General features: G+C 51.1%; 11 protein-coding genes across 11 annotated transcripts; 8 read left to right on the top strand and 3 right to left on the bottom strand.

The window, feature by feature from the left end:
• Positions 1–758: 758 nt before the first annotated feature.
• COCMIDRAFT_7182 (uncharacterized protein) lies at positions 759–5,168 on the top strand (the record flags this gene model as incomplete). The annotated part of the gene is made up of 4 exons (XM_007691908.1): positions 759–1,695; positions 1,750–3,210; positions 3,258–4,170; positions 4,220–5,168. The coding sequence occupies 4 exons, from the start codon at positions 759–761 to the stop codon at positions 5,166–5,168; spliced, it is 4,260 nt and encodes a 1,419-aa protein (XP_007690098.1).
• Positions 5,169–5,883: 715 nt separating this feature from the next.
• On the top strand, positions 5,884–6,707 carry COCMIDRAFT_38680 (uncharacterized protein; the record flags this gene model as incomplete). The annotated part of the gene is made up of 2 exons (XM_007691915.1): positions 5,884–5,975; positions 6,023–6,707. 2 exons carry the CDS (start codon positions 5,884–5,886, stop codon positions 6,705–6,707), a joined length of 777 nt encoding a protein of 258 aa, XP_007690105.1.
• A 563-nt stretch (positions 6,708–7,270) lies between these two features.
• COCMIDRAFT_101065 (uncharacterized protein) lies at positions 7,271–8,053 on the top strand (the record flags this gene model as incomplete). Its single annotated transcript, XM_007691923.1, has 2 exons — positions 7,271–7,492; positions 7,706–8,053. 2 exons carry the CDS (start codon positions 7,271–7,273, stop codon positions 8,051–8,053), a joined length of 570 nt encoding a protein of 189 aa, XP_007690113.1.
• Positions 8,054–8,097: 44 nt separating this feature from the next.
• On the top strand, positions 8,098–8,949 carry COCMIDRAFT_101029 (uncharacterized protein; the record flags this gene model as incomplete). The annotated part of the gene is made up of 2 exons (XM_007691924.1): positions 8,098–8,205; positions 8,272–8,949. 2 exons carry the CDS (start codon positions 8,098–8,100, stop codon positions 8,947–8,949), a joined length of 786 nt encoding a protein of 261 aa, XP_007690114.1.
• Positions 8,950–11,511: 2,562 nt separating this feature from the next.
• COCMIDRAFT_100992 (uncharacterized protein) lies at positions 11,512–11,835 on the bottom strand (the record flags this gene model as incomplete). Its single annotated transcript, XM_007691925.1, has 1 exon — positions 11,512–11,835. The coding sequence occupies one exon, from the start codon at positions 11,833–11,835 to the stop codon at positions 11,512–11,514; it is 324 nt and encodes a 107-aa protein (XP_007690115.1).
• Positions 11,836–13,013: 1,178 nt separating this feature from the next.
• Positions 13,014–14,729, top strand: COCMIDRAFT_101049 (uncharacterized protein; the record flags this gene model as incomplete). The annotated part of the gene is made up of 1 exon (XM_007691926.1): positions 13,014–14,729. The coding sequence occupies one exon, from the start codon at positions 13,014–13,016 to the stop codon at positions 14,727–14,729; it is 1,716 nt and encodes a 571-aa protein (XP_007690116.1).
• An 898-nt stretch (positions 14,730–15,627) lies between these two features.
• COCMIDRAFT_38683 (uncharacterized protein) lies at positions 15,628–18,612 on the bottom strand (the record flags this gene model as incomplete). The annotated part of the gene is made up of 1 exon (XM_007691916.1): positions 15,628–18,612. The coding sequence occupies one exon, from the start codon at positions 18,610–18,612 to the stop codon at positions 15,628–15,630; it is 2,985 nt and encodes a 994-aa protein (XP_007690106.1).
• Positions 18,613–19,485: 873 nt separating this feature from the next.
• COCMIDRAFT_38684 (uncharacterized protein) lies at positions 19,486–21,461 on the top strand (the record flags this gene model as incomplete). The annotated part of the gene is made up of 3 exons (XM_007691917.1): positions 19,486–19,676; positions 19,724–20,301; positions 20,350–21,461. The coding sequence occupies 3 exons, from the start codon at positions 19,486–19,488 to the stop codon at positions 21,459–21,461; spliced, it is 1,881 nt and encodes a 626-aa protein (XP_007690107.1).
• Positions 21,462–22,555: 1,094 nt separating this feature from the next.
• On the bottom strand, positions 22,556–22,720 carry COCMIDRAFT_101043 (uncharacterized protein; the record flags this gene model as incomplete). Its single annotated transcript, XM_007691927.1, has 1 exon — positions 22,556–22,720. A coding segment is annotated over one exon (165 nt), but the record flags the coding sequence as incomplete, so codon positions are not given.
• Positions 22,721–23,109: 389 nt separating this feature from the next.
• Positions 23,110–24,149, top strand: COCMIDRAFT_101007 (uncharacterized protein; the record flags this gene model as incomplete). Its single annotated transcript, XM_007691928.1, has 3 exons — positions 23,110–23,163; positions 23,311–23,499; positions 23,556–24,149. 3 exons carry the CDS (start codon positions 23,110–23,112, stop codon positions 24,147–24,149), a joined length of 837 nt encoding a protein of 278 aa, XP_007690118.1.
• A 1,371-nt stretch (positions 24,150–25,520) lies between these two features.
• On the top strand, positions 25,521–26,010 carry COCMIDRAFT_38686 (uncharacterized protein; the record flags this gene model as incomplete). The annotated part of the gene is made up of 2 exons (XM_007691918.1): positions 25,521–25,584; positions 25,652–26,010. The coding sequence occupies 2 exons, from the start codon at positions 25,521–25,523 to the stop codon at positions 26,008–26,010; spliced, it is 423 nt and encodes a 140-aa protein (XP_007690108.1).
• Positions 26,011–27,509: the final 1,499 nt, after the last annotated feature.

Raw genomic sequence — 27,509 nt, forward strand, 5'->3', positions numbered from 1 at the left:
GTGGCGAGACAGGGCGAGGCCAGACGGGGTGTTTCTTTGTTGAGGGTGTGAATTGCTTACATGGTGGTTTGTTACGCGCAGGCAGGCTTCGCAGGCGCCAGGTCTGCCCGTGTGAGCGTCGCGCTTCCGTTGCCCTTCGAACCGAGGAGCTTGGCACCCCACCATCCACCATCCACCGCAGACGTCACGTGAGCCTCAATCTCTACACATCACCCGCTCCAGCCATTCACCTCCGCTGCCGGCCCTGCTCGCCGCCGGCCCCAGTGCCTCACCGATAGTCTGCCAGCTCGCGTTGCACACGGCCCGCCTCAATTACGTGCACGACTCTCGCTTTTCCATCACCACTCGGCTAGTCTGGCCGTCTAGATTTCGCGCCATCTCGAGACTCCCTTGATATAGTATTCCCGGGCGCTAGAGCTGCAGGTCATCCCGGCTACAGTTGCCTCGAATTGCTGCTGCTGCCATTCCGGTTCCTCGTCTTGGCTACGGGATTCAGTCATTGCGAGACTGTGTAGACTATCGATTACATCAACTCATTCCAGCTATTGTATTCCTGAATAGCTCTGCCCCATCAACCCGGTCTGACAAACTAGCCTGCTCCGACAGGCTCAAACATGTCTCCAAGCGACTTCTTCCACAGTATACCTTTGCACCCTCTTCTCACTCCAGCTTGAGTATCTTGCCTGCGGCTGTACAGTCTGACCATCGCTGTCGCCTCCGAACTGCCGTGTCCTACGATCGTCTTTTAGCTCTTCACGATGGCACAAGCCCATGGCCTTAGGCTTGTCGATGGCGAGTGGGTCTCTATGCCCATCGACCCTTATCATGTCATGGCCAACATCCAGCAAGATGACATCCAGATGCCCGATGTCGCCCCCAAGCCAACTCATCGGGTGCCTGAGTATGGCATACTATCGCAGACAGTCATCGCTACTCCTCTAAACAAGCTCATTCTGCCCGCCAACATACGCCACAAAGACCTGGTCGATGTTGTCATTGTTGGCGAAGACTACATACATCTCAAGGAAATTCGCGATCATGGCCGTATCCGCCATGTGGCCACCAAAACTGACTTCAACGGCGGCCGTATCATAACCGCCAAGGTGTTCGGCCATCCACGCGAGGCACGTAGCACGAAAATTAGCGGTCTCTCTTCGCCAAAGACCGACTTGAAGTATAGACCACGACGACTAGCAAGTGAAAGGGAGACCCATTTGCCCCCAGAAGTCGTTGTACTCACTCTCTCCAATAGGACGCTTATGTTCTTGTGGGCCCGACATACTCACACCGGGCTGAACACCTTCACACACAAGACTGTCAGATTACCCGCAGGAAGCTCCCGGTTTGATCGTTTCGGCAGTCTCCTGGCCGTCGACCCCCAGTGCCGAGCACTAGCTGTTGCCGCGCATGAGGGTCGCTTCATCCTCTACAAAACCAAGACCATGGCAGCTTGGGAAGCCGAGGCCAATCAAGGCCGCGAGATGCCAACAGCTATTGAAGATGAGCGTATCATATCAGTCCAGGGGCAAATCATGCACATGGACTTTCTATCCCCTGGAGAAGATGAGTATCACGTCGTTCTTCTCCTGGTTATTGTTCTTGATGGCCGAACAAGGCTTTCTTGCTTTGATTGGGATTGTAGGCAGAATCTTAGCGAAGCAGCAGCACGCACGGAGAGATATTATGTGCAAAAAGGTAGGTCGATATCCGTGCAGGCGCACATTATTGTAACTACTGCTAATTCATCAGAGGACACTATGCCTTCACTCCTAATTCCTCTCCGTCGTAGCCCCGATTTCCTCTTGGTTTTCGACGAGCACATTTCGGTGTACAAAAACATCCTTTCCGGAGACCCAGCATGTTCGGTGGTACCTATTGATCCGAGCTTGCTCATCCCACTACTACCAGGTGACAGCAAATCAAGACCAAAATGGACAGCATGGGATAAAACCCTTCGCAATCCAGGCTACCCAAAGGAGGGCTTCTACCTAGCAAGAGAGGATGGACGTATCATATATCTGGTCAGAGGGCCGGCTGGGACTGTAGAAATGGATGAGGTTGGCGAATGGTCACATCGTATCGACACTGCTTTCGCATGTTTGCGGATTGATGACTCCGAGGCTTCGCAGCAGTACCCGGATTTCCTGATTGCTGGCGGGGCCAGCAACGATGGTCTGCTATGCAAGGTTGGGCCATGGCTAACCGAGTATTCCTACAACGAACCGAGGACGAATTCGTTTTCGTACATTGATTCTATGCCCAATTGGACGCCTCTTACAGACTTTGCAATTACCAAACTTTCTACTCCACGCGCCTCCAGTGAACGTCAGCGAGCTTCGATATTCGTCGCCAATGGAAACAGTCCGTATGGAGAGATCTCCGAGCTCAGGCATGGAGTACAAGCCATAGTAGACGATAGTTTCAGTGGAGTCAATGGCTGTGCCGGCGTATGGGTCGTCGATCACGGGAGTCACGTGGTGGACATCGAAGGCACACTGACAAGACAGCACTATACAATATTGACGATTACACTCCCACCAGAAACTCTTGTGATTCGTATTGTACGCACGCAACCGGAGTGTGACAGAGAATTCTCTGGTGCTTGGGAAACCGGCTCATGGGACAAGTTCCAGACACCGAGCGACGACGACCCACTTGAAGACAGCCTTGCGCGAGATGAAGAGACAATATCTGCATGCCCTTGGGCGAGCGATATATCGATTCAGATTACTAGGAAAGAAGCTCGCACGCTCCTTCGACCGACATTGCGCCAAGTCGACATACTGAGATTCGAAACGTCGCTCTTGTTAGCTGCTTCTCGTCCTACACATCCATTCATAGCAATTGTTTTTCGTGAGCAAGGATGCATATTCCTAGAGATTGTGCGAATATCTGATGACGGCACCTTCGATAGAACAAGCAATTTCCGCCAACAGCTGCCCTACGACCCCACATGTGTTGAGATACTGGAGATTGGGGGTATATCATACGTGTTTGTCAGCACCTTTGATTGCAAAATCATGCTCTTCAAACACCACAACCATCAGACATCTTTGATGATGGAAGGTACCTGGGACCAAGATTCGCCCAGCGGTTCACAGAAGCTCTGTGAGAGTGTCGTGGTCTTGAGCTCAAACGACCAGTACATCCTGGTCTGTGGAATGCGGGACGGTACTCTTTTGAGCTCTGTATTGGAGATACAAGACCAAAGTAAGTCTGACGCGCGATGCATATGAGACATGGCTAAATTTGGCCAGGAATTTCCTCTATTTCTTGGATATGTACGCACATCGGTACAACCCCAGCTAAAATTACCCATAGTGAGACGGATGCCTCTTCTGCATTTGTGTCCTGCGGTTCAGATTTTTGTCGGGTACAATATCCCAAAAATGGGTCATTAGATCTCGAGATTGACTGCATATGGTTCACCGATCGCACACAACCTGATTACAATCAGTCTCCCGTATCCGCTCTGTACCAGCTTCCCTTACTCCGGGATTTAGACAAGTTTGGAAGAAATCTCGGGGGCTTTTTGTTCGTCGTTGCGGGCGACCGTCTGCTTTTCTCCCAACTTGAATCGGACATCAGATGGGCAGGTGACGGCACACCTACCCAGTCCTTCTCTGACTCCAGAATGGTCCCACGAAAGATGATTATAGGCGCTAAGCCTACAAACATACTGTATATGCAAAAGCTGCGGCGGGTTGTTGTCTCAACAATGGAAGCAAAGGAAAGTCATGCGCCACCACACGGCGAGCGGGTCTTGCACTCGTCAATTAAACTGCTTGAAGTGCGCGATGACAGATCAACCAACGATATGGAAATAAAACAAGAGGAACGGGATGGCGTCCCAGAACGATTAGTCGTAGCCCAATTCTCGCTACAGCACGCGGAAAGAGTGTATACCATGGTCGAGTGGCAATTTGTCACTCAACGGGATAAAAAGTACTCTCTGATCATTGTAGGCACGGGTATACAAGTGGGATCGAGTCGACAAACCGGGAGGAGACTGATCTTTAATGCTGGAAGGTCGGGCTCTAAGCTAGAGCTACAAAAACAGTCCACCTACGACCAACCAGTCTATAGCATTGCATTATGGGACAATAAAACTACTGTTGGTGTTACTGGAAGGAAGTTGTTCATGGAACAATTCTCTGAGGATGATGGAAGGTGTGTATCCTCTGTTGCTCTGCACGACAGGCTGACTAACTTCTTACAGGTGGACTCAATGCGCATGGATAGAGCTCCCTTCACCTGGCATCCATGTTTCCATTGAACGTCCTTATGTTTACGTATCAACACTCCAGCACTCTCACATGTGTTTCCAACTAGTGGATAGGGATCGCCCTGGTGTTTTCGTGTTTATCCCACGGTTTTCCGATAGCGGTGTGCGCAACTGCTCGCGGCATCTCGTCATGGATGTGACGAATGTGAGTGACGAAAACCAAGAAGACCGTTTCGTACTTGTCACGGATAAGAAGAGTAGTTCAGTGACCGCTCTCTATCACCCACCCGAATACACCTACAGTAACGCATCGGAAACTCTGTTTGAAGCGTGTCTTCCTCGCGCTGTAGTGCGTATCGATCGCGGTGACATCCGTCCACCATGGCGTCAAGCAGACTCTAGTGGCAAGATCGCTGGTATCCTTGCAGACGACATATTCGGTGCCTGTACCGACGGCACCATCTTTGCCTTTTCTATCCTCTCTCAGCCATCACGCCACCTCTTGCGCTTGGTACAGAATCTCATTGAAGTCAAAACATCGCGATCCGCTGTGCACCAGCATGACAAGGTCAAGCCTCGAAGTGGAGACATCTTCCGTATTCTCATGAACAATACTCCGGGGACTCAACATGGCGACATCGTGATTAGAGATGTGGATCCGAGACACCTGGAACGCGCTTCTCAACGTGGACCACGACATAAACATGTCGATGGCGATTTACTCAAGCGGTGGCTGAGTGAAAGCGACGGCGATGTACAGAGTCTAGTTTGTGATGGTGTTGATACTGAGATTAGCAAGCTTTTCGAAGAGTTGGCGCAGGATGTTTGTGGCGAAGGGCGTGGCGAAGGGGCGGATGGCAAAGGGAAGGGAAGGAAGGAAGGTAAAGAGGTTTTTGAGCAGGTGAAGAGGTGGATGCGGGATGTACTTATGCCTTTGCTGTGAGTGGTGGGGTTTTGTGGATATGCAAAGGCAATGAATGGCACAGGGGAATTTTCTACACACGTGTCATGATGGGGTGTCTACTCAGCATTCGGATTTGAAAACTTCATTCTGACATTGAGCTAATTCCTGCCAAAATCGACGAGAGTAAATTACATGTGAGGGAGAAGAAATGAAGAGATAGGGCGGAAAGTTTAGACGTGCGACAACGAAGTTTGGTGAAGTTTCGCGTATGGCATTGCTTTTTGGTTGGTACTGTATGAAAGAAATGACAACAACACAAGGCAGAGTGAGATTGGTTGCGCCGTTCTTTCACTTCATGGTTATCTTACATACCAAGTTCACCGGTGGAATGCATAGGGATTGCTGCTTGATAGTCTTGTTCAGAGAATTTCCCTCAGTCCTACGCGGAATTCCATTGCTCTTCCTTTACCCACTCTAGGGGAAATGGCAACGCTTCAATAGATCCTTCCTTCCACATGAGCCGCCGCTCAACATCTCGACTTATATTAATGACGAGAGTCCCCTATGGGTCTTTGTCACCGTCAAACTTGGTTGCCCTGCCAGCCCCCATCTCGCTACCAGCCCTAGCTGTTGCTCGAGACCAGTATCGATATCCGAAGATTGTCACATTTACCCGCTGCGCCAACCGAAATCAATCGTTACAGCAACCCGAGTCAATAGCTCTACCCACCTGTGCTTTCTCAAAGCTTCCGATATGACAGATTTTATATTTCCTGAAAACGTGAATACCTACGAAGAAGAGGTTGCGCAATGGATCTCGGAAGGAAATGACCTAAATGCATCGAGGTAGTCTACACTTCACGATTCGCTTTTAATTTACTGACTCATATCAGGGGAGTTCCATCTAGCCCATCAAGCAGAGAAATATCCAGCGCCCCCGACGAAGGCTCGACCTCTGACTTTTTCTGGTACAATGGCAGATGGTATACGTACACTACAGATATCAGTCCTGACCTGGAGACACTCGCACAAAGTTTATGGGACGGCCGTATTGACCTCGAATCGGAAGTGAGCGAGGTACCCGCCAACACTCCAGTCACCGAGGACGACCAAGGAGATGGTAGTAAGACACCTTCACAATGGACCGAACAAAACACATATATCCGAGAGGACACCCCCATACCCGACTGGGACCAGGGAGATCACATCAAATCCATCTCGCAAGCCAGTGAAGCAACTACCACGAGCCGAGAAGTCACTCCGGTCCCCGAACAACCAACCTCACAACTTCCCTCCGCCGAAAAATACATCGCCAAACCCATGGTTTCCAGACCAGAGGAACGAGGTAATTTCCCAGAGTGGGACGGCCCGACCAGATGCCCATATCGCTGTCGAGCTTTACTGGACACACAAGAACTCTACGTCTCACACATGCGCACGCACAAAGGTAGGAGTTATACCTGCGAGGCGCCTGGCTGTACCAAAGTTTACGTTCACATGAGGACCTTGAGAAAACATCAGCGGCAAGCCCACGGCAATCCCCAGAGCGGTGGATGCGTAGTGTGGTCCGAGTCTTAGCCTGGTAGAGAAGGCCGTGAGGTGTTTGAAGCAACATGAGGCGCGTTGGTTTAATAGGATGATGCTGCCACTACATTGGGTTTGCTTGTTTACGGGTTTGGTGAGACTCCGTATCGCATTCCCGGGTTTGAAGTATTGATGAATCACATACTTAGTGTTCTGGTGTTCATCGTGTACTTCATTGCTCTCAATGATCCGAAAACACTAAAACTTTTCCAAACAGGTAATAACGACGAAAATGTAAAATTCTTGGCAAATGGACTATTGTTGTACCGTGAGCTTGACATCGAGTCCGCTCCTGCTCAATTTGGTAGAGGACGCGCTCACTCACAACACCATCACCATGCCCCTCTTTTCAACCCCTGAACTCATCTCCAATTCATTACAATCCCCAATTCTGTTCTCTTTGAAACAATCAGACTAAACCAGTCTCTCTTACATCAGCCTTTACTTTCCTTCACGAACGAATCCACTTAACGATTCCGAAGATGGATTCGGGAAACTTCCAATAGTCCCGCTTCTCCTATAAGCACAATTCTGGCAGTATTTCTACTTTCGCAGGCATGTACAGTGAAATGCAGACCGGAGACAAAATGAAACAAGACTTGAAAAGTAAGAGAGAGAAGCTTAGCACAGCAGTCGATAAGACGCACTATGCCGCGGCCGAGGTCACAGCACCGGTGAAGGATGAAATAGCCGTAAAGGTGAAGTCAATTCTTACCAATGAAATTGCCAAGCGTACGACCGAAGATACATTCGATATTCGAGGAAAAGAGGCAGACAGCGTGAAGAGGTCTTGGGAAGCTGGTTGGCATTTCAAGTTCAGTCACGACGGGCGAGTGCAGACGAGGGTGGGTGCCATCAGCCAGAGCCTCGCTATCACTGCGAAGAACGTCACCTCCCAGACGTTTGACGAAACGCTCTTTACAGAAACACCGAGCTTGGTTGCCACGGAGTAGCGGTGTCTACTGCTCAACGCAGATATTGACCTTGCACAGCAAGCAGCAATCGAAAATGCCGGCATACAAGCAGACCTTGACCGCACTGTCTCGGCAAGACAAGTCTTGAGAGATACCTCCTCCAAAGAGATGCAAGCAATGCGTACAGAGCATGAAGTCCTTCGCGCCAAACATAATGCACTATGGATCAAATACGAAACACTCTGTACTGACAACGAGGCCCTCCGAACGCGTAATGAAGCCCTACTCTTAGAGGGAAAGGCGCTGCACCCCCGGACTGAGTCACTTCCCGCCGAGAACAAGGCACTGCAACCCCAAAACGGGATGCTTCAAGCCGACAACAGGGCGCTACGCTTCCATACTGAAGCACAATTCATCAATAACTAGATTCCTAAAATAATGTAGAAAGTCTTACAAAGCAGATGTCTGAAATGACTGGGCAGTACGAAACGACCATACAGCTCGCGAACGAGACAAAGCGGTGCCTTGAAGCGAAGGAGGGAGAAATGCAAAAGCTCGCCGATGCCCTGGCAGAAAAGGTCGGCCGCCCGGAGTTTGACGCCGTTGTCGAAGCCAAAGGTAACCTTAGCGCTCGCGTTGCAGAGCTGGAGAGCAAATGCCAGTCTCTCGAACTTCAATCCAGGGAGATGGTTCATCGTTCTCAAGTAGAGAGGGCAAGTGACAAAATACAGAGGTCACAAGAGATGTGCAAAGATATCAGTGATAAGCGGAATGACCTTGAGCAGAAGATTAGGGACATGGTTGACCGTGTAGTATACGATGCAGTCTACCAGCAAAGCGAAGCTTCGACGAAAAAGCTTCTTGAGGCTGGCAGAGAGCTTGCACATGTTCGTGAGCGACTGCAGTTCAATGCAGAGGTTCTTGAAGACGCATTGCATGACAAGGAGACGTTGAGCGAACGTATAAGAGTCTCGGAAGAAGAGCGTCTAGCCGAGTCAGACATGCTGCAGAATTACACTGCATACATCGAACAGCTGCCCTCGCTCGAGGAGTGTACACAGACATCCAACATGCTCCGAGAGTCCCAGGTCATGATCGCTAGCCAAGAGGAAGAAATTTCGATGCTTGGGGAGGGCATTAAAGACCTCGCGCAATGCCTGGACAGTCACATGGCAACCTCGATAAATATTATGAGAAAGTTTTTGGAGGTCCTGGCTATCAAACAGAATGAGTTGGAAGAAGTGACTGAGGCTCGGGACACTATGGCAGCAATGGCTCATGCGTTCAAGGTAGGGGTGGATGAAATGAACCGCAAGTCCTAGCCTCCACAGTGATCCAGTGATGATGTCACAGGTAGTTCTTTTTAGTCACGGCAAAAACCAGAAACATGCTGGTATCGTTCTTGAACCCCATAATACACCATGTGGCTTGAAGTTCCTTTCAGTCCACAGCCATGTGCTATGGCTGCTTCAGTGAGCATCGTTTCAATCTAATCTAACCAGGACTACACCCGATATTCGAGCACCATATAGACGCTCCGTACAAGTCTCTTCCATCCCGTCTCCATTCCATATACTGACCAAAGACCCATGAACTCCTGCACGAGGTGAATCTACTGTACCGCTACTTCTAGCTACCCAAGGAACTGGAAGTACTAGGAACTTTGGTGGTCAGGCTATTCTTGATCTACAGCTGGGACTGCCTGCTTGGGTGGGACAGGTAATGGCTGTTGAGGCGGGATAGGCGCTAACTGAGGAGGCGGTACTGGCACTGGCTACTGGGCTCTCCGAGCTAGCTGTGTATTGTTAGCCATATCACTTTCCCAAACACATATTTCTTTAAACGCCACTTACCATATAACGGAATACCTCTTGATTAACACAAGATCGCTCAGCAGCGTTCGCGGCGATTCTGCAACCTTCTTACAACGCAACGAAATTGTCTATATTCATTAGCTAAATCCAGGGCTGGTTCGAATTATCTCTTACCCATGTCATTAAAATCATAACTAACAGGTACATCTGGAAGTCTGAAACTCTCTTTTTGGGCTGCAAACTCCATATACAGAGCCCCCTTCGCTACGACCATGAGTAACGCAGAATCGGTCTGCTCTTATGAGGCATTTGGTTCACTTGATGTATTCTGGACTTTGAACATGGACTACTGCGTCGCCCATGGCATCTAGCCGGCTCTTGAGCTCCTGTACCTATCGCTGGTAATCTTCATTCTCGCGAGTTATTTCTTCACGGTTCGCTCTCATGCGTATTAGCTCACATGCTAGCGCTGGATCAGATACCCATCTCCAGAGTTTGGTGGCTCTTGACGGTATGGTGGATGGCGTGTTATTGGGCGAGCAAGTAATACTGCAGCGCATGCGCATGGGAGTTGAATATATCACTTTACAGATGTCCATGGGCCCTAGCCGAGGAATGGCCTTGTTTGTTACCTTTTTCTCCAGTGTATACTGCAGTGCCTGACTATCATTTCTTCACATCAAGATGGCTACAGCGTGATAGTGTAGTCAAACATATCTTGAACGGATGTACATAGTCCCGAGCCATGAGTCTTACATTGGAGAAGACGGGCTACCTTTACCTCCGTAGTGTTGATATTAGTGCAGTAAGTGATATGGTGATATCAACCCCCCATGCTGCACTGAACACAACACCTGCTGCCACGAGAAGATAACGTGCTATAAAAGACAACTTCACAAACAGTCAAACTAGGTGATGTAACGGTACTGAACACGCGCATGAAAACAGCCTGTAGAATATCCCACATTGTAACGGGTTGATGTGGGTTCGACTGCCACTACAATTATGAAACTAAGCTCTTTATTCATATACATAGGTGTTATATACCTTCTGATGCACTGCTAAATTCAAAGACGCGGTAGAGTTGATCTCAAATAATGTTGAGATGAGCTGAGCGTTCCACGGCGGGGATGGGCCTAAGCCAAATACCTATGTAGTAGGGTATCGTTCGATCCGCGCGGTGGAATTCTCAGCTCAGTAGCGTCACCAATGAAAACTACACGCGTCAGGCAGGCTCAAAATCAACAAGAAAAAATCCTATTCACGAGGCGCACAACCAGAGTCTGCGCTGAAATCAGCAAAAGAAGTCGGCCAGACTAACAGGACCTTGAATGATGTCATAGTCCCTCTTCGGGACTAGTCGGGTATGTCCCGTCTCAGCTCGCATTCAGCTCGTATCGCAGAGCCTCATGTCCTTCCTACCATTCTCACTCACGATCCCGTCATTCATCTGTGTATCGGTGAAAGCAATCATCTGATAACGCAGTTCGTGTCGCGTTGGGACCCTGAGAGCCGCTCGTGGTAGTAGTACCAATAGGCGATGGGCTTCACGGGTCCAAGCCACCGTGCCCTGCCACCTCACCGTGCAGCTGCGGTATGCGCGCTCGATGTCTCTTGGCTGTTTCCATTGGACTAACGTGCCCCCTTTTATGTGAAGGGCACGGCGTGGCTGCATATGGAGGACTATCGTAGTCTCAGCCTTGCAGACATTGCTAGGGTGGGCGTGCCCTTTGGCTCTGTAATCGAGGGCTAGTCCAGTCTATGGGACTTTGACCGCATTTGCATGATAGCAATGAGGCTCAGGTGAGAATGTGTGGATTTTTGTGAGTGGGAAGGCTGTTGGCGACGAGCCCAAGGAAACGCATCACGGTGTGCACGTATCGTAACAAGCGACTACTAAGTTTATTGACTACGGACGGATATGTGTAGGTAAAGAAAAACGGGAGAATAGAGATAAGCTGCAAAGGCTGTGGTTGTGAGAAAGGAGAATGCAGGGAGCACAAAGACAAATGACACAAAGTAGCTGCTATCCGGATAGATGAGGTTGAATGAGTGGTATTCATAGGAGCATCATCCTGAATGTCCAATATACTGATTGAGGAGAGGGTCAGCATCTTTGTGGCCTTGTCTGAGATGATCGCGCAACTTATCGGCGCGGTAGAAGGTCTTGTCGCAATCCGAGAAGACGCATCTGTACTTTGGAGACTGATGCTTCTTCTCGTGTCGGTTTCGTTCTCCTATGCGCCCAAAGGTGACAGCGCACCGTCCGATACGACAGGAGATACGGTTGTTGTTGGCGGTGGGATTCACGCCACCAAGAGGGGCTAAGGTAATGGCTGGGTGAAGTGCTGGGTTGGGTGGAGCTTCGTTGATGTCGAACACAGCTGTAGGCATGCCAACGGACGTGGGCTCGAAACCATGAACGAGGCTCGGCATGCTTCCAAACAATTCTGTTTGGTTGTAATCGAGTCCAGGCTGCGGTCCTCCATATCCCAAATCCAGAAGATCCATATCAGGAACGGTGGTGGGAAGTGGCTGCTCATGTTGGTTCAAAGCGAATCCAGGCAGCTGTTCCACGAATGCCAGATCCGAAAGGCCAACGCCAGGAAGGGTGGTGGGAAGTAGGTACTCATCCTGGTCCTGATTGAGTCCAGGTTGCAGTTCTCCATATCCCAAATCCAGAGGACCATCGTCAAGAATAGCAGTAGGAATTGGGTATGCATACTGGCCCTGAATGGACCCATGCTGCGGCTCGAGACCCAAACGGTTACTGCCAAGTGCTATAGTGGAGGAAGGATACCCCTGTTGACTGTTGCCAGGTATGGGGGAATGGTCGCTGCAGTTGTTGTTCCAAAAGTGGGGCGTTGGCCCTTGTTGGAACCGAAAAGTAATATTCGCGCGGTCCTGGGGGGCATACCTGCATTATGTTAAAAAAAACTTACCCGAATTGGATTCCATCATCATCGCCGCTACCAACGATGAGTTTCGAACGACTGCTACGCTCACTATTTCGTCCTTGGAGAGGTTGAGGGGAGTCGAAAAGTGGATTTTGCATGTTGCAAACCGAACGGATCTTTGTTTCGCGTCTTTTCAGAGAAGAATGGTAACGAAATCCCAGTCCTTGATTCAGATGTAGGGTGAAGCTCAAGTTGTATTCTGTGAGTGTATGTGTGTGTGTGTGAGAGAGAGAGAGAGAGGAGGGGGAGGAGGAGGAAGATGTGGCTGATAGAGGGCGGTGAACGAAGAAAAGAACAGAAACACAACCACCCAGTCCAACGGGCATGGGTATCATTTCCAAGTGCCCCGCCATGAAACGAGTGGCGTCCAATCACAAGGCACACGTTCCGTGCCCTTCATCCCAGCCTGAACGCACCCTGTCAGCTATTCCAGGGAAGGCTGGGACTGGCTGTATTCATGTGTCTACCAACTTTACAGAATTACACCCATCATTCAACAATTTGACTCCAACCTTTAACCATGACTTCGGAGATCTTTAAATGCGATGTTTGTTCGAAATTGAGCGCCACTTTGAAAAACTTCAAGTAAGTTATTGATTTGAGTTATATGTCTTCATGCTGACACATCGGAGTCGGCACCTGAAAACGCATTCAAAGCCGTTTCGATGCGGAGAATGTCCAAGCGGGTTTGCTCTTCGTTCAGATCTGGAAAGACATGTTAAAGCCCGCCACCGTGTTGGAAATGAACAATACTACTGCCGTGTCGATCTATGCCAGTTTAAATCGAATCGAAAGGACCACCTCAAGAGGCATAAAAGGAAATTCCATGTCGATGCTCTACTACCTGCTGAGACCGCATATATCTCCTCAATTAAAGAAGCCACAGAAGAGGGTTCATTCTCACAAATTGAAGAGACAACTGAACCTCTTGGCTCTTCAAATGGAATTTACAGTGTTTCTGTTTTCATGCGAGCTGCAACCTCTGGGGATATTCCTACTTTGGAGTTATTGATGGACTTTGGATTCACCACGGATACGAGAGCAGAAGACCAATCAACTGCACTACACTGCGCTGCCAGAAGCGGTCAGGAAAGAACGGTTCAGTACTTGCTCGACAAAGGTGCTAGTTGCGAAACGTTCAACGATAAGCGCCGACGACCACTACATGAGGCCATCCTAAGCGGCAATTTAGACGTAGTGAAAGCCTTGTTTCAGCACAAATCGGAAGGCTATCGCCCATGCTCAGATGATGTCACACGTATATGTGTCGCGGAGACTAGGAATATCGATATATTGGAGTGGTATATGGAAAATCAGGGAACGGAATCCACGGCCGCCGATGTGGGTTGGATATTTCATAGTGCACTACGCGCGAACAACGATACGCTGTTGGCGGCCCTGCTAGTACATCCTGATATCGATGTAAACCGCAAGGATGAACATGGATATGCACCCATACACCATGCGGCTCGATGGGGTAATGCAAAGGTCATGAGTCTCATGCTTGCCTCTGATAGAATTGACATCAGTTCAGGCACGAGGGGGAAAGAGCTGATGGCAATTCACATTGCCGCCCAGTATGGAAACATCGAGGTTTTCGAGCAGTTACTGAGCAGCGATAACAATGATGTTTCCCGTCGAGACGGGGAAGGGTACACGCCTTTGCATCATGCAGCATTCACAGGACACTGGGAAGCAGTCCACTTGCTCCTTCGATACACTTCTTCCACGAGCCACCGCGATTCAATAAATAGGCCACCAGAGAATGGGGAGTTCATCAAGAAGGACGTAGTCTCTGAACTTCTCAATCACGCTGGTTTTCGTGGTCCAATTTCAGTTAGACCTGGACAGCGGAAAAGAAGTCTCCTTCAATACGCTGCAAAAAGGCAAGACGATGAAGTTATGGCAGTCTTATTGGCACACGAAGAGATCGATGTCAACCGACACATTGGGTATCGTTCTAACCTACTAGCGAAAGCGGCAGGCCATGGTCACATCGAAGTAGTAAAACTACTGCTCCAGCACCCTAAGATCGATGTCAATCTCAAGGACCGTCGGAATCGGACACTACTGGAAAGGGCTAGATTCAATTCACGCCAAGAAATAGTAGACCTTCTGTTGTCCCACGGCGCCATAGACAACGAAGTCAAATCGCTAACAACTCCTACGAAAACCACCAACATTCCGATGGCTCTAGACGTTGGTCATTTGCACGATATGGATTTGCAACTGGACTCTGAAAACGGCCCTGAGTTTAGTTTAGAAGGTTTCTTCGAAGGTATACCAGATTGGAAGGAGTTCTCAGACGCGGAGGATGAAATGGCTGGATAGAACTTTCTTTGTATCAGACGAAACACTTTTACCGCACTCCTTACCATCCCTCGACAAGCATGTACCCACAAAAGATATGTCAAATTCGCTTGCTTTATCTCATACACATAGCTCTCAAACATACATTCGTTCTACATTCACACAACAAATCACTATATTGCGTGCATGCTTTCCAACCCCCCAACCGTGTTTCTCCTTCCCCGAAACCCATCTACATCACCAACGTAAACCCAACCCAAAGCACAACGCAAACAGCCCAGCCTTACACACTACCAATTTCCACTCTGCCACGCATACGCCTCCTCTCGTTCATCCATCACCCCATGCCCCGCCTCGCTCAGCCTCAAAAGGGGCACGCATACCGCCCTTCCAAGCCGCCAAGCGGTGCCCTTTCTCGCTTACCCCCGTAACCTCAGCTGCATTGGACACCAATCAAGCGTGCCCTTTCTTGTGTCACGAGGTATATCGAAGCGGGACATGACGCGTAAGGTAGTTGCAGTTAAAGTATGTAGTGACTAGATAGGCTTGGTTTTCGATTTATCGGTGAGATCAGTGCGGTGCGGCTCTGCTGTGAGGCTGGAGAGAAGTGGTTACGTTTTCGGGCTAGCCTGGGGGCTGGGAAGTATGTGGGCGAAGAGTAAAGTCTTGGGAAACGGGACGGTTTGTTTTGGGGCGGAGGTAAGCTTTTGAAAAGAGAATTCGACGATAGCGGCTTTTTGCTGACGTGAAGAAGCGATAGAAAGAGCAATAGTCACAATTACAGAATACAAACAAGCGATTCTTGAATGGAGAAGGTGTTCATTTATTTCATAAGTATTATGTATAATATATGTCCAAATACAGAGCATCCTGGCATAGCCATACGATGCCATGATCCAAGCGCGACAGTAGACACAGTCTACAGCACATTGTTGAAGTACCTCTCCTGCAAACGATCATACGTCCTGGGCATCGTCTCGATAGCCCTGATCGTCATCGGCGCACGCTGCTCCAGGATTTCCCGCAGCCAAGCCTGTGCCTCAACATCATATCCAATACCATTGCTCTCGTCGCGCCTCGTTTGGCCATATGCCTTTGCAAGCAAGACCAGAGTCTTGTACCGGGGCAACACGCTGTTCTTCTTAAGGTCGTAGGGGCGGATCTCCATCCACTGGTAACCCTTAAGGTTTTTGCGTTGGTAGCCAGGATAGAGGTCACGCCAGCCAGGAAAACGGGGCATGAGGAATTCTTCACAGATTGCAAAGGCATCGACAAGCTGGTTGCGAAGAGTGAGTTGCTGGACGAACTCGTTCCAGGTAAAGCCATCGACCGTGAAGCCGTTAGCAAGGAGGCCGATGATAGTACGTTGTGCCTCTTGCATAGCGTTGCTGTCATTCTGTGCCATTAGGCTACGAAGAAAGATGCGAGCCGGATTGACAAGTATTTGGCGACGATTGTTGGCAATGTTAGACTCTTGGTAACGGCGGTGGACTGAAGGGTCGAGCAGAGAGCTATCCTCAAGGTCTTGGACCGGTTGCTGCGCAGCTTGGCTGAATGTCTTAGTGAGTTTGCTTGCTGAAGAGCGAGTCAACTCCCAAAGCTTGGCTAATTCTTCATGGTTGCCTGCTTTCAGATACGTTTCCATCATTGCCGTGATAAGTGTAATAGGCTGAGTATAGCCCTCGTAATTTGGGGCTAATTGCTGGGCCCGCTCAAAAAGCTTCTTGCAAACCCTGTATGCTGACCGAGCGTTGTATAGCCCAATCATCAGACCAAAATATGACTGTGGAATAGCGCCATAGTTGTGCGAGTCGATCAATCGCTCGTGTGTAGGCTGCTGATGAGCAATCTCCTCGCTCATGCTCGAGGCGAGCATTTTCTCAAGAGCTTCTTCCACCGCAAGCAGCCGGTAGTTTGGATGTTTGGCACCCCTCTTTTCCAGCTTTTGAAGATCAGCCGCACCCAGCGCACGTATTGAAGCTGCGCGGGAGCTCTCAGTTTGAGGAACCTTGCGCTGCATCATTCTATCGTAAGCCTCGATCGCCTGTTCGATCTGACCTTCTCTCAGGAAGCCGGTCATAACAATTGCGTAATGAAGTGCATGGACTCGCATCCCCTGTTTGGGCATTGTAATCCTCAAAACCTTGTAAGCCGCGTTCGTCTGCTTCACTTCTATCAGTGCTCGCATCAAGCTGCCATATGTCCAGCTGTCCAGAGGAATGTTGTTGTCGACCATCTGCTTATAGCGCTGTCTGCTCCCTGGAAGGTCACGATTGAGGGCATACTGCTGAATCAATAGATTCCAGGTGTGGGTGAGAGGATGGCCGTGGAGGGTTCCAGCATTCCAGCTCGCAAGCATGCCTTGAGCAATGGCCTCAGCTCCTTCCGGATCACCTGAATTCAAGAACGCCTGCACGTAGCCTGATCTTGCGCGCACGTCCGAGTCGAGTTGCACTCCCATTTGTTTTGCGCGTGAGAACAATGTCTCGAAAGCCTCGACATCGCCTCTGTGCGCACAAAAGTCGAGTAGAGGCCCGAATGTTTTTACATCGGGTACAAAGCCGCAGTTGATGCAGTTGTTGAAGCACTCCAGGGCGCCATCAAGATCGTCTGCACGAACATACGCAAGCAGCAGAATGTTCCAACATGTGATGTCTGGGATCAAATTGTACTCAGTATGTATGCGATTGAACTGTTTTATCGTTCCTTCGACGTCTGCCCGTCGAGCATAGACATAGGGAAGCGCAGACAGAACCTCCAGTTGAACTTCATCCTTGTAGTTTGTCCGGAGCTCGTCAATGTACTCATGCACCTTCTCTGCATTTCCAACAATCGCATATGCTTGGATTAGGTGTTTGAGCAACCCGGGTTGTAGTGGTCGCCCAGGATAAAATGTGCGCAGATCTTGGATATGATCCTCAACACGCTGCCACCCGCCCATCAAGCTGTGTTGGTAAATCAGATTTCTGATTAGGTTTTGCGACGGTCTTAGTTTAGAAGTAGCGTTAGGAGTGTCAATATAATGGCTTCGATACCTTCTGTACAATTCGAGCCAAATCTTCCTCTGGTTGGTGTATGCTTGATACCGAGGCAACTGGAGCATCCGTTCAATAGCATATTCGTAGCAGGCCGAAGTTGGGAGATTCAGCGAATGAAGATCATCAAAAAGCCTGATGAAGAAGTTCCAGATGAAATCTTCGTCGGGGTCTCTCGTATCCAGAACCCGATCCATTACGTGCGAAACGAAAGTTGTGACAAAGCAAGTCAAATCTCTTTTCAACTCTGGAGATGCCGTGAGTTCATGGTGGAATTCCCGCACATGCCTGAAAAAAGATTGATAGTGCTCTAGCAGTTCCGGCAATTGAGCTACGCCGCGCCAGATTTCTGGAAGCGTTGCTCCGTGAAGAATCGCCGGATATAGAGGTATCCCACGCACCCGTATAGTTCGTCGTAGGAACAACCTGAAAACACGAAAGCTAAGATCCCATTGCTCGTCAGACACTGTTCGTTGAAGAATGACATCTATGCCGACACGTATCATGTTGAAATCCATGGAGGGGTCGATGTCCTCAAGCGACTTGATGGCAGGGCCAATCATTCTGAGTCCGATGTACGCTGTTATTGCCGCTCGGTACGAAGACGGCTTGCGAGCGGCTGGTGGAAGCTCGGAAAAAACCTGGAGCACACGGCCAGGCAATGCTGGCCCACCATCTTGTACAAGGTATTCTAGGAGATTGCGACGTAATTCATGTTGTGTCGCTGCTTGGTCTTCTGGAATCAAAGTGTATAACTGCCATGCCAGTTCCTGTTTTCCACGCTTCTGCGAGCTTAACAGTGCCTTTAGCTCCGTGACAGCATCGGATCGTCTAACTAGTCTTTGTGCCTCATCACGGGCCTGTTCCATGATATCTATGCCTATGTTTCCTCCATCAGGTAGTGTTTGTTGTCGAAGTGTAGCGAAATGGCGGACCGCCTGCAGGGACCGTCGTTTGGTATCCGTGGTTTTATGTCTTTTCAGGGAGAGATTCCTGAGCAAATCAAGCGTCTTCTCGGGATACAGAAAATCAAGGACTGTACAATCGCTGATTCTGGCGTTCGAGGAGAGTGGGTCTTTCGTGACTCCATTGTCAACATCATCATTTGTGTGTTTGATCAGTGTCGAAGATGCGGCTTCCGAAACCTGCAGATTGAGACTGCCTGCACCGTGGTACCAGATGCCGGAATGCAGCATGCGCCGATTGCGTAGACATGGCTTCGGAGCGCGGAATAACTGGCGTCCGCCGGATTCGAAGCATGTCGAAGCACGCTCGAGCATCACCCGGGCGTGTGGGAGTGTAGATGATGCCAGCACAAATTACCGAGAAACTTGGAGGATGATATAAGCTGGTCTAGTTAGACTTTTCAGTGCGGGGACGAATGGTATGGAGTGTCGGAGTTTGCTCACATATGTGCATGCCTACGAAAACTGAGCGACAGCGGTAACAGAACCAGTTTCGCGAGAACCAGGCAAAGACAGTGATGTACAGGAGAGGACGCCGGAGAGGTACAAGAAACTATGGTACAGGCACAGGTATAGTCACAAATAAAGGGAGAGGCAGACTGTGCGCGTGGCAATGGCGAGCCCAGTGTCTATGATAGTATGTCGAAAAGTTTACGGGCGCGCTATGATCTGATGTTCCGATTGGCTTGGCAAGGCTGAGGGACAGCTCGCCAATTGATGCCCCTCCACATCAGCCGCATCCCCACCACTACATCGTCTCTCCCCAACGACGCCGCCATGGACATCACCAAGTTTGTCACCGCCTACCGCGAATCGGCCTTTCTCATCGGCGACTACAACACCTACCGCGACCAATTGGCCCGACGCCTCCGCATCGTGAACAAGAAGCTTGGGCGGGCGACCCCCAAGAATGCCAAATATGCTGCAAAGGCCCCGGTGACCACTGAGGAGATCCAGAAGAACAGCGAGTATGGCACGTCCAAACAATTTCCCGGCTACGCGCTGACCGACCCAGGGCTCTTCATCTTCTCCTGCTAAACGCCGAGCGCGCATGGGCACAAGCAATGGCCATGAAGGCCTCGCACTCGGAAGACAATGCCGACAAGAACATCACCGGCTCTACCCGCAAGCATATCATCTCGCGCCTGCACAAGGCCGTCGTATACGCGAATCAGGTCGTCCAACTCATCTCGGACACCAGCGCAAGCGCGGCATCGGACATGGATGTGCTAGAAGCGAGGGCGTATGCATATGTCATGGCTGGAGCACAAGAGTTTGAAAAGCAAGCCGAGGGAACCAAAAGCAAGAACGCATCGCCGGAGCGTTGGGCCTTGTGTCTCAAACACTACTCCGCAGCGCGAGTCATTTACAGCGCCCTGTTCAAAGGCACGAAGAAGGATCTGTTCAAGGAAGTATTGGCAGGAACGACTGATCCAAGCATTCGCTATGCTGCCTACCAGAGTCGCATCCCGCGTACTGTGGGTGTTCCCTCGGTTGCGATCAAGTACTTTCCCAAGGACGATGCAAATCTGGTAGAGGCCGTGCAGAAGTTAGACTCTGCGGCTTTGGAGGAAGAGAAAGCAGCTGCATCTCGTAAGTGCGGAAAAATACCACTTTGGGAACTCGCTAACAGAGAGGCAGACTCGCAGATAACTTGGCGCGGTCGAGCAGCCAACGTTGTCGATGCTGCTATCGGGCAGGCATTGGCATCTGTCGATACAGCCTCTCTTGCCTTGGACGAGACTGCTACTTCGTCCACATCACCCAAAGACCGAGCGAACGCATACGACGACATTCTTATCGCGAGCCAAGACGCCGTCGACGCAACGCGGAGAGCAATCGAAGAGCTTGAAAAAGAAGGCGTGGATGAGGGTGATTCACGCATGCAAGATCTGCGGGTAACCAATCTCGCCGTCAACTATGACCTTATATCCTGGAGAGTGGGGCGTAACAGGGTGCTGATCGGCAAAGACGATGGCCTTACTTTCCCAGCTAATCCTCCTCAAAAACCCCGGCGGCAACGTAAAGATGGCAAGGAGTGGGCAGAGCGCGAAGAGCCCACTGGCCGCAAGCTGGCACGGTTACGCGAACGCACTGCTTTGTACGATGCCATCCTGCAGAGTATCGATTCAGTCAAGGACCTCCGGGGTGCTGCCCGCGACAGTGATTTTATTGCTGAGCTCGACGGACAGGGTGCATACTTCCAGGCGTTGAAGTGTCTCAACTTGTCTCACTCGTATGCCTTCCTGTCGACGCCCAAACAAGCATTGGCGCTCTGCAGCCGAGCCCTGGGCCTGGCAAGCCAAGCGGCATCTGCCCCGCGGTCTGAATCGCCTTGGACGAGCAAAGCACCGAAATTGCAAGTAACCGAGGAGCAAGCTCAAACTCTCAAGAAGGCGCTGGAGAACCTTAACTCGCACTACCGCGGGGTAGTAGCGCTGTCACAGTTGTCTGCCAATTCTGAGACGGTCACCAGGCCTGGACTAGCGAACGCGGCACCTGTTGTGGAGAGGCTCAACGAGTACCCCTCCTCGGGCTCGGTGGACCTGAAGAATCTGGTTACATGGCCTCCCAAGCTGAAGCCGGTGCCAGTCAAGCCACTGTTCCTGGATGTGGCGTGGAACTACATCGAGTACCCCGGACGCGTACCACGCGTGCAGGAGGCAGAGACGCAAAAAGCAGCGGTGGACGAGAAGGAGGAGGAGGAGAAGAAGGCGCCAGCCAAGAAGGGGTGGTTCTCGTTTGGTAGATAGTCAACAGTCAGCATGCAGACAGCAGGGGCACATCCATGAAGATCGCCGTTCCTGGCCTGAACTCAGTTGCGCATGCAGACCCCGTGATGCGCCCCCCCGCGCAGTCGAGAAGACGATAGTAGATGGGGAGCGTGTCGGCGCATGGCGACGGGCCTGAGACACGCTGTTACTCGAGATGGAGCGACGGGCTCCTCGCGTGATAGCAGCCTCTCTCATCGCGTCAGCCACAGATTGGAGATGGGCCGGGTGTGATTGGCCTAGCGCGCGGCACGTGCGCCGACAGATTGCCGTTGCGGGGATAGCGTCCTTTGAGCCTCAGGGGCATGCACATACACAGTAAGCGCCACCCTACCGTGAACGACGACGACGCGCCTTGTCATTGTCGGCACAGCGCTGTGGTGTGGTTTGGGCAACAGGTGTTGTGCTAGACCCTGCAGAACATGGCCCAGCGCCCGCCAGCGAGAGCCATTGGCCGAGGCTGACGAGCTGGCTGCGCCTGTGGGCGGTGCCACCTTTTGCTTGTGACAACGGCCGAGCAAACGGGCGTGGGTAGTCCAAGTACATGCACAGCGAGGGTTGCATGTCCGACCTCGAGAGACGAGCCATGTACTTAGTTACTATACAACCAAGCCAAAACGAGCCAGGTCCAAAAAAGGCTCGAGGGGCGCTTCGGGCCAGCAGCCTCGAGGTCATGCAGGTGGGTAGATTAGTTAAATTAGGATGGGTGGATATCGATAGCAACCCCTTGCATCGATACGGGCTATGGCCCCTTATCCGCAGACGCGCAGAGAAAGTATCGTGTACCTTGCAGCTCAATTTCTGGTCGTGCTCGTTCTTCTTAACCCACACAGCGCCCTCTCTTCTACACCTTCCCCCTCTCGACCTTTTTCCAGCTGCCGCTCTTGCGCCCGTCACTCTTTACCGTCGCTCACTTAATTAATACCAACCACACACAGTCTTTTCCGCTTCTAATCCTTTCTTGCTCGCGTTTTCTTTGGGGCCCATACCTCCAAAGCCTGCTCCTTCGGTATACAAGGGATTCCTCCATCCATACGTTTCAGACCTTGTCGAGGAGCGCCACGCGTTTCTCGATCTTAATCCTTCACCACGGCTTCCGCACTGGCTACCGCTATTCTTCCTCGGCCCCAGGTCGACGATTCTTTTCGCAGACCATCGATCCTGCAGGTTTTCGACCTGCCCGCCTTCAAGACGTCGCCCCCCAGCCTCGACGACAGGCTGCCGTCCATCGGCCACGATATATCTCGGCCCTCGTCAAGCTCTACCGTGGCTTCCCCTCCGCACCAGCAGCAGCACAGCGGCAGCAATGCCTCGATTCAGCTGCCCTCCCTGGCCACACTAGCCTCCGCCGCATCCAATTGCCCCACCGCAAACTTAGCCAGTAATGATAATAATGATAATACGAGGAATACCACGCCCGAGAAGAAGATGCCATCCCCACCAAGGTACGTTGCATTCCCCCCCTCCCAGGCCAACATGGCGCCAGCAGCAGGGCTCTGCGTCGGCGGTAGCTGCGGCCCGCCGTACCTTGAGAACTGGCTTATCGCAAAAGCCTTGGCAAAGTGCCGCACCTCAACTTTTCCTGCGCCTCGCTAACATGGAGTCCAGCAAACCCTCTAATGGCCTCAGCATGACTTATGCAACCTCTGCGCCCGCGACTGCTGGTGGACAGGCAGGCTCTCCGGTACGTCCTGCACCCTCTATTGTTGGTGTTGTTGCGAGGGCGTGTCCCGCTCTATCGCGCTCCAAATTTGTCTCTTATCTAATCGATAGCCACCACGCATCCATGATGCTGGAGCTTTCTATTGTCCTTGTGCTGACCCTTTCCCAGCCCGTCTGCCAGAACTGCTCCACGAGCACCACGCCCCTGTGGCGCCGCGATGAGACAGGCGCCGTCCTCTGCAATGCCTGCGGTCTTTTCTTGAAGCTGCACGGTCGGCCACGTCCCATCTCCCTCAAGACTGATGTCATTAAGAGCCGCAACCGCGTCAAGACTGGTGGACTAGGCGGACGCAAGAGGGTATGCACCATCCCGTCGCCCTGCTCTTTGTCATGCACAATACTAACAGTCTGCAGACAAGCGACCAAGGCGGTCTTCCCGCGGCGCACCCCGATGCAGATGGCCAGCTCGCGCTCGCCCAGCACCGTCGTGCGTCTGGAAAGATGTCCTCGGGCCTGTCTGACCGTTCGCAGTCCCCCATTTCACGCACTGGCACTCCAAACTTCAATCATCCCTCCAACATTGCGCCCCAGCACATGTTTGAGCAGGCTCTGCACGGCGACTTTCATTCACCTTCGCTTCCTGGCTTCGGTCTCCGGGCTCCATCGCCTGCTACATCATCAGTCAACGGTTCCCACCTCGAGGCCCCTCTGCCGTACGAGACACTTGCTGCGCAAAACACTGCGCTAAAGACTCGTGTTTCCGAGATGGAGCTAATCAATGACCTGTTCCGTAACCGCGTTAGCGAGCTCGAGCAGAGCGAGCAATCCGCGCGGCAGACGGAATCTACACTGAGGAAAGAGCTTGAGGAGGTTAAGCAACGAGAGGCTGATTTGAAGAGGCGGCTTGAGGAGATTGAGAGCGAAAGCCCCAGGCACAAGCGGATGAAGATGAGTGAATTCGTGGACGAGAGCCGCGCGGGTACGCCCATCAGTGCCATGGTAGACTAGGCTCGAAAATCTTGCGATGAGGCGTTTCCTTTGGTTATCTAACGACTGTTCCATGCATGCGGGGAAATGTTCGGTGGTGCTGGGTTGAGGTAGTACTCGTCCCATGCCAGCTTGCGCACCCCCACGAGAGTAAAGTGCCGACACTTGCTCTACCTGGTCTGCAAGACCGTGTAATGTCTGAATACTACTTCTTGTCGCCAAATGTTCATGGTGGTGGCTGTATTGTAATCTTTTTTTTCTCTGCTGATACCAAGTGTTGATGAGGCTGTGCCGTACGAATGTACGGTTGAAATGGCTGTATGGGCTAGAAGCCTGGAAAAGCGGGGAAGGCAGGGAGGGGAAGAGTAAGGGACGTGTTTATCAAAAGTCTTGCTGTTGGGTTAACTTGGTTACCATTAATGGGATACGAAACACTCAAAGCTGGTATGAGCTCATTTACATGTGTGTTGATACTGTGTTGATGCCTCTTCGCTAGCCATGTCTTGGCATACTAGAGACTTGTTTGAGCAAGTCGGGTTGAAGCATGGGTTTTGTTTTTGAAATCGCATTGATGTATGGGCATTGGTTTGTGCGAGTAGGTAGTACTCTGCAGTATAGGTTAACATTGGCTGTCTGTAGCGGGTGATACAATAAACAAGACTCGTCTGTCATCACGTCAGATGGTTGCCAACAGTATACGAACGTCAAGACATTGGTGGGCTAGACTCATCTCTTGCTTGTCTGCAGTACTGGTGGAATGAATGATTGTGAGAATGTATCTTGGTAGAGTGGTGTAGTAGTAATGTAGTCTGTGCGAAGTACTTTGCATCACTCGTAAAAGCTATAGGTAGCCCGTTTCCCCTCGTTCAAGTTCAAAGCCATTGCGGTTCTTGGATGCGATAAACTCGGAGAAAAACAATACAAACAGATCATATTCAACATGACTTGCCAGACTGACTGTTCCAATTGGCGCTGTATATCCATTGCGATACTTCCCGATGGCTGTGTGTCGTGGTGTTGATCGAGCTCGGTTGCATTGTTTAATGGGATGCTGGCCCTCCAAGTGTCCTTCACAATGCGCATCACCAACAGAGACACAATGGGGCTATTTCCAGGCCCTAGACTATCTCAAGACATAACCCAATATCCTCCCATTCCTTGAACCCAATCTCAACCCTCAAATCCCCCAAGATGGCACACAAGCGATGGGTGTTCGGGAGTAAACGGGCAGCGCTAACCCGAAGTGAGCTCCCGCACGGACTCTTGGCAGCTAATCAACCCTTCAGCGAGTTTTTGCATCCACCTCCTCCATCCTCCTCCCACCACTCCGCATCCATTGAAGGACCAATTCATCTCCAACTCATCTCCACTCCGACCGTCAACACCATCACCATGGTTGCCATTGCTCGCTCCTTCGGCGCCGCCCGTGTGGCCGCCCGCGGCTTCTCCAACGCTGGTATGTGTCGCGCCTGCCGCAGGTGCTCAAGCCAATTGGTTTTGAGCTCTGCAAGCTCATTAAGCAGCCATTGACCATCATCTCGCAGCCCGCCAGCCCCAGCAGAGCACTCTGGTTGCTGCCCGCAGCGCCTTCCGCAACAACGCCGCCCGCAACATCATCCAGAAGCGTGGCATCGTCGCCGAGTCCACCGCTGCCGCCATGGTCGCTGCCGCTAAGATCCAGGGTGCCGGTCTCGCTACCATCGGTCTTGCCGGTGCTGGTGTTGGTATCGGAACGGTTTTCGGTGGCCTCATCCAGGGTGTTGCCCGCAACCCTTCCCTCAGGGGTCAACTCTTCCAGTACGCCGTTCTGGGTTTCGCTTTCGCTGAGGCCACTGGTCTCTTCGCGCTCATGATGTCTTTCTTGCTCCTCTACGTTGCATAGATGGGTGCATTGATTGCATCGACTGCCGGACATATTGGGGTCAACGGTATGGGGGTGCCGCAAGGTGGAAAAGTTTTCTTGCGGATGGGTGTGTGCATAGGGACGACTACTACCTCTTTTCCTACTCTAGTGGCCGGTCAGATTGTGTAAAACATGTACTTTAGAGAGCAATCTGAAGAGCAAGCTACCACTCTGGCTCGCTTTCCTTGTCTACGCATGCGTGCGGAAGCTCTAGCTACGGTAATGAGACGTGCGGATGAATCATGTTAAGCTCAATGAACCCAATTGGATATGCAAAGTTAACGACTAAGCTGTTCGACGCCCGTGCCCCGTTCCGTGATGAGCTGTGCCGACCTGAGCTCTCCGATGATGGAACCTGATGATGCCAAGCCTTTTTACCCAACCTCCGCCTTGTGTGTGACGACGCCGAACCACGCTGCCCCAGCTTGCTTGGCTGGCTGCAGTGGTGGTATTTGTTCTTTGCTCTTTGTTCTCCGCTCCGTCCCTAGCTTCTTCTTGTCTGGCTGGGCCCTCGAAAGGGTCAATTGCATTTCTCCAACCCCGCGATAGCTTCCGTGCGGCCCGCACTAGTGATACTACGTCCAACGGCTTGCAGCTTGCGCTCAAGCACGCCCTCACCTCGACACCAGCGTATCTGCGCATATGACAGGTGTTATGTCCTGCCAACCATGTTCACCACATGTCATTCACCCGTCCGATTATGCGCAATGACAGCTTGGCGGAAGTCCGCGCTGTCGAGGGCTTGGTAATCGTCGCATTCAATCCCTTGTTGATGCTAACTTATAGGCCTGGACATCTTTGTCGACTAGAGGTACGATTGCATGTGCGATACTTCCTTAGGCCATGCTAACGTGTTAGAAGACGCTATTTTGACGACCCAATGCTTATCGTGCGATGCTTTTACCAACGTCAACCCCAGCGCTATCCGAAGCTGTGCGCCATCCCGAGTGATATCCGACTTGCGAACATACACGACCCCTACGCGCCGCCATATATAACAATACATAAAAGAGAAATCAATTATATCATGATTCGCGATCAATGTCGCAATCATCAAATAACTGGAATGTTGTGACTATTCATGCACCGGTCGCACACAGCATCACGCAGCGTTGAGGCAGGTCATGTTAGAGAAATATCCGTCATTCAACACGCTGTACAAACTCGGAGTGTTCAATGAGTGACGCAGGTCCATGTAGAGAGGGAGATGTTGCGATGTTTCAGATCTGCGTTTGAGCGGATGGTGAAGCTTCTCCCGAAACGAGCAGCACGACCATATACTCCCAAAACGAGGTATCGGAAACCAAACGAACCCAGCATTCCTTGCATGGAACGGAACAAATTATGCAAATAATCCTCTGAGCCGGTACGAAAACATTCGGATTGTCGTAATACCGTGAAACCAAGGTAGATTTCGAGACAAGCTTCAGCTTACCATTCCGCGCAGCTTAGTCGTAATTGTTCCGCTCGTACAACCA

Source organism: Bipolaris oryzae (genome assembly GCF_000523455.1).
Source record: "Bipolaris oryzae ATCC 44560 unplaced genomic scaffold scaffold_113, whole genome shotgun sequence".
In the NCBI taxonomy this organism is placed as follows: Eukaryota; Fungi; Ascomycota; class Dothideomycetes; order Pleosporales; family Pleosporaceae; genus Bipolaris; species Bipolaris oryzae.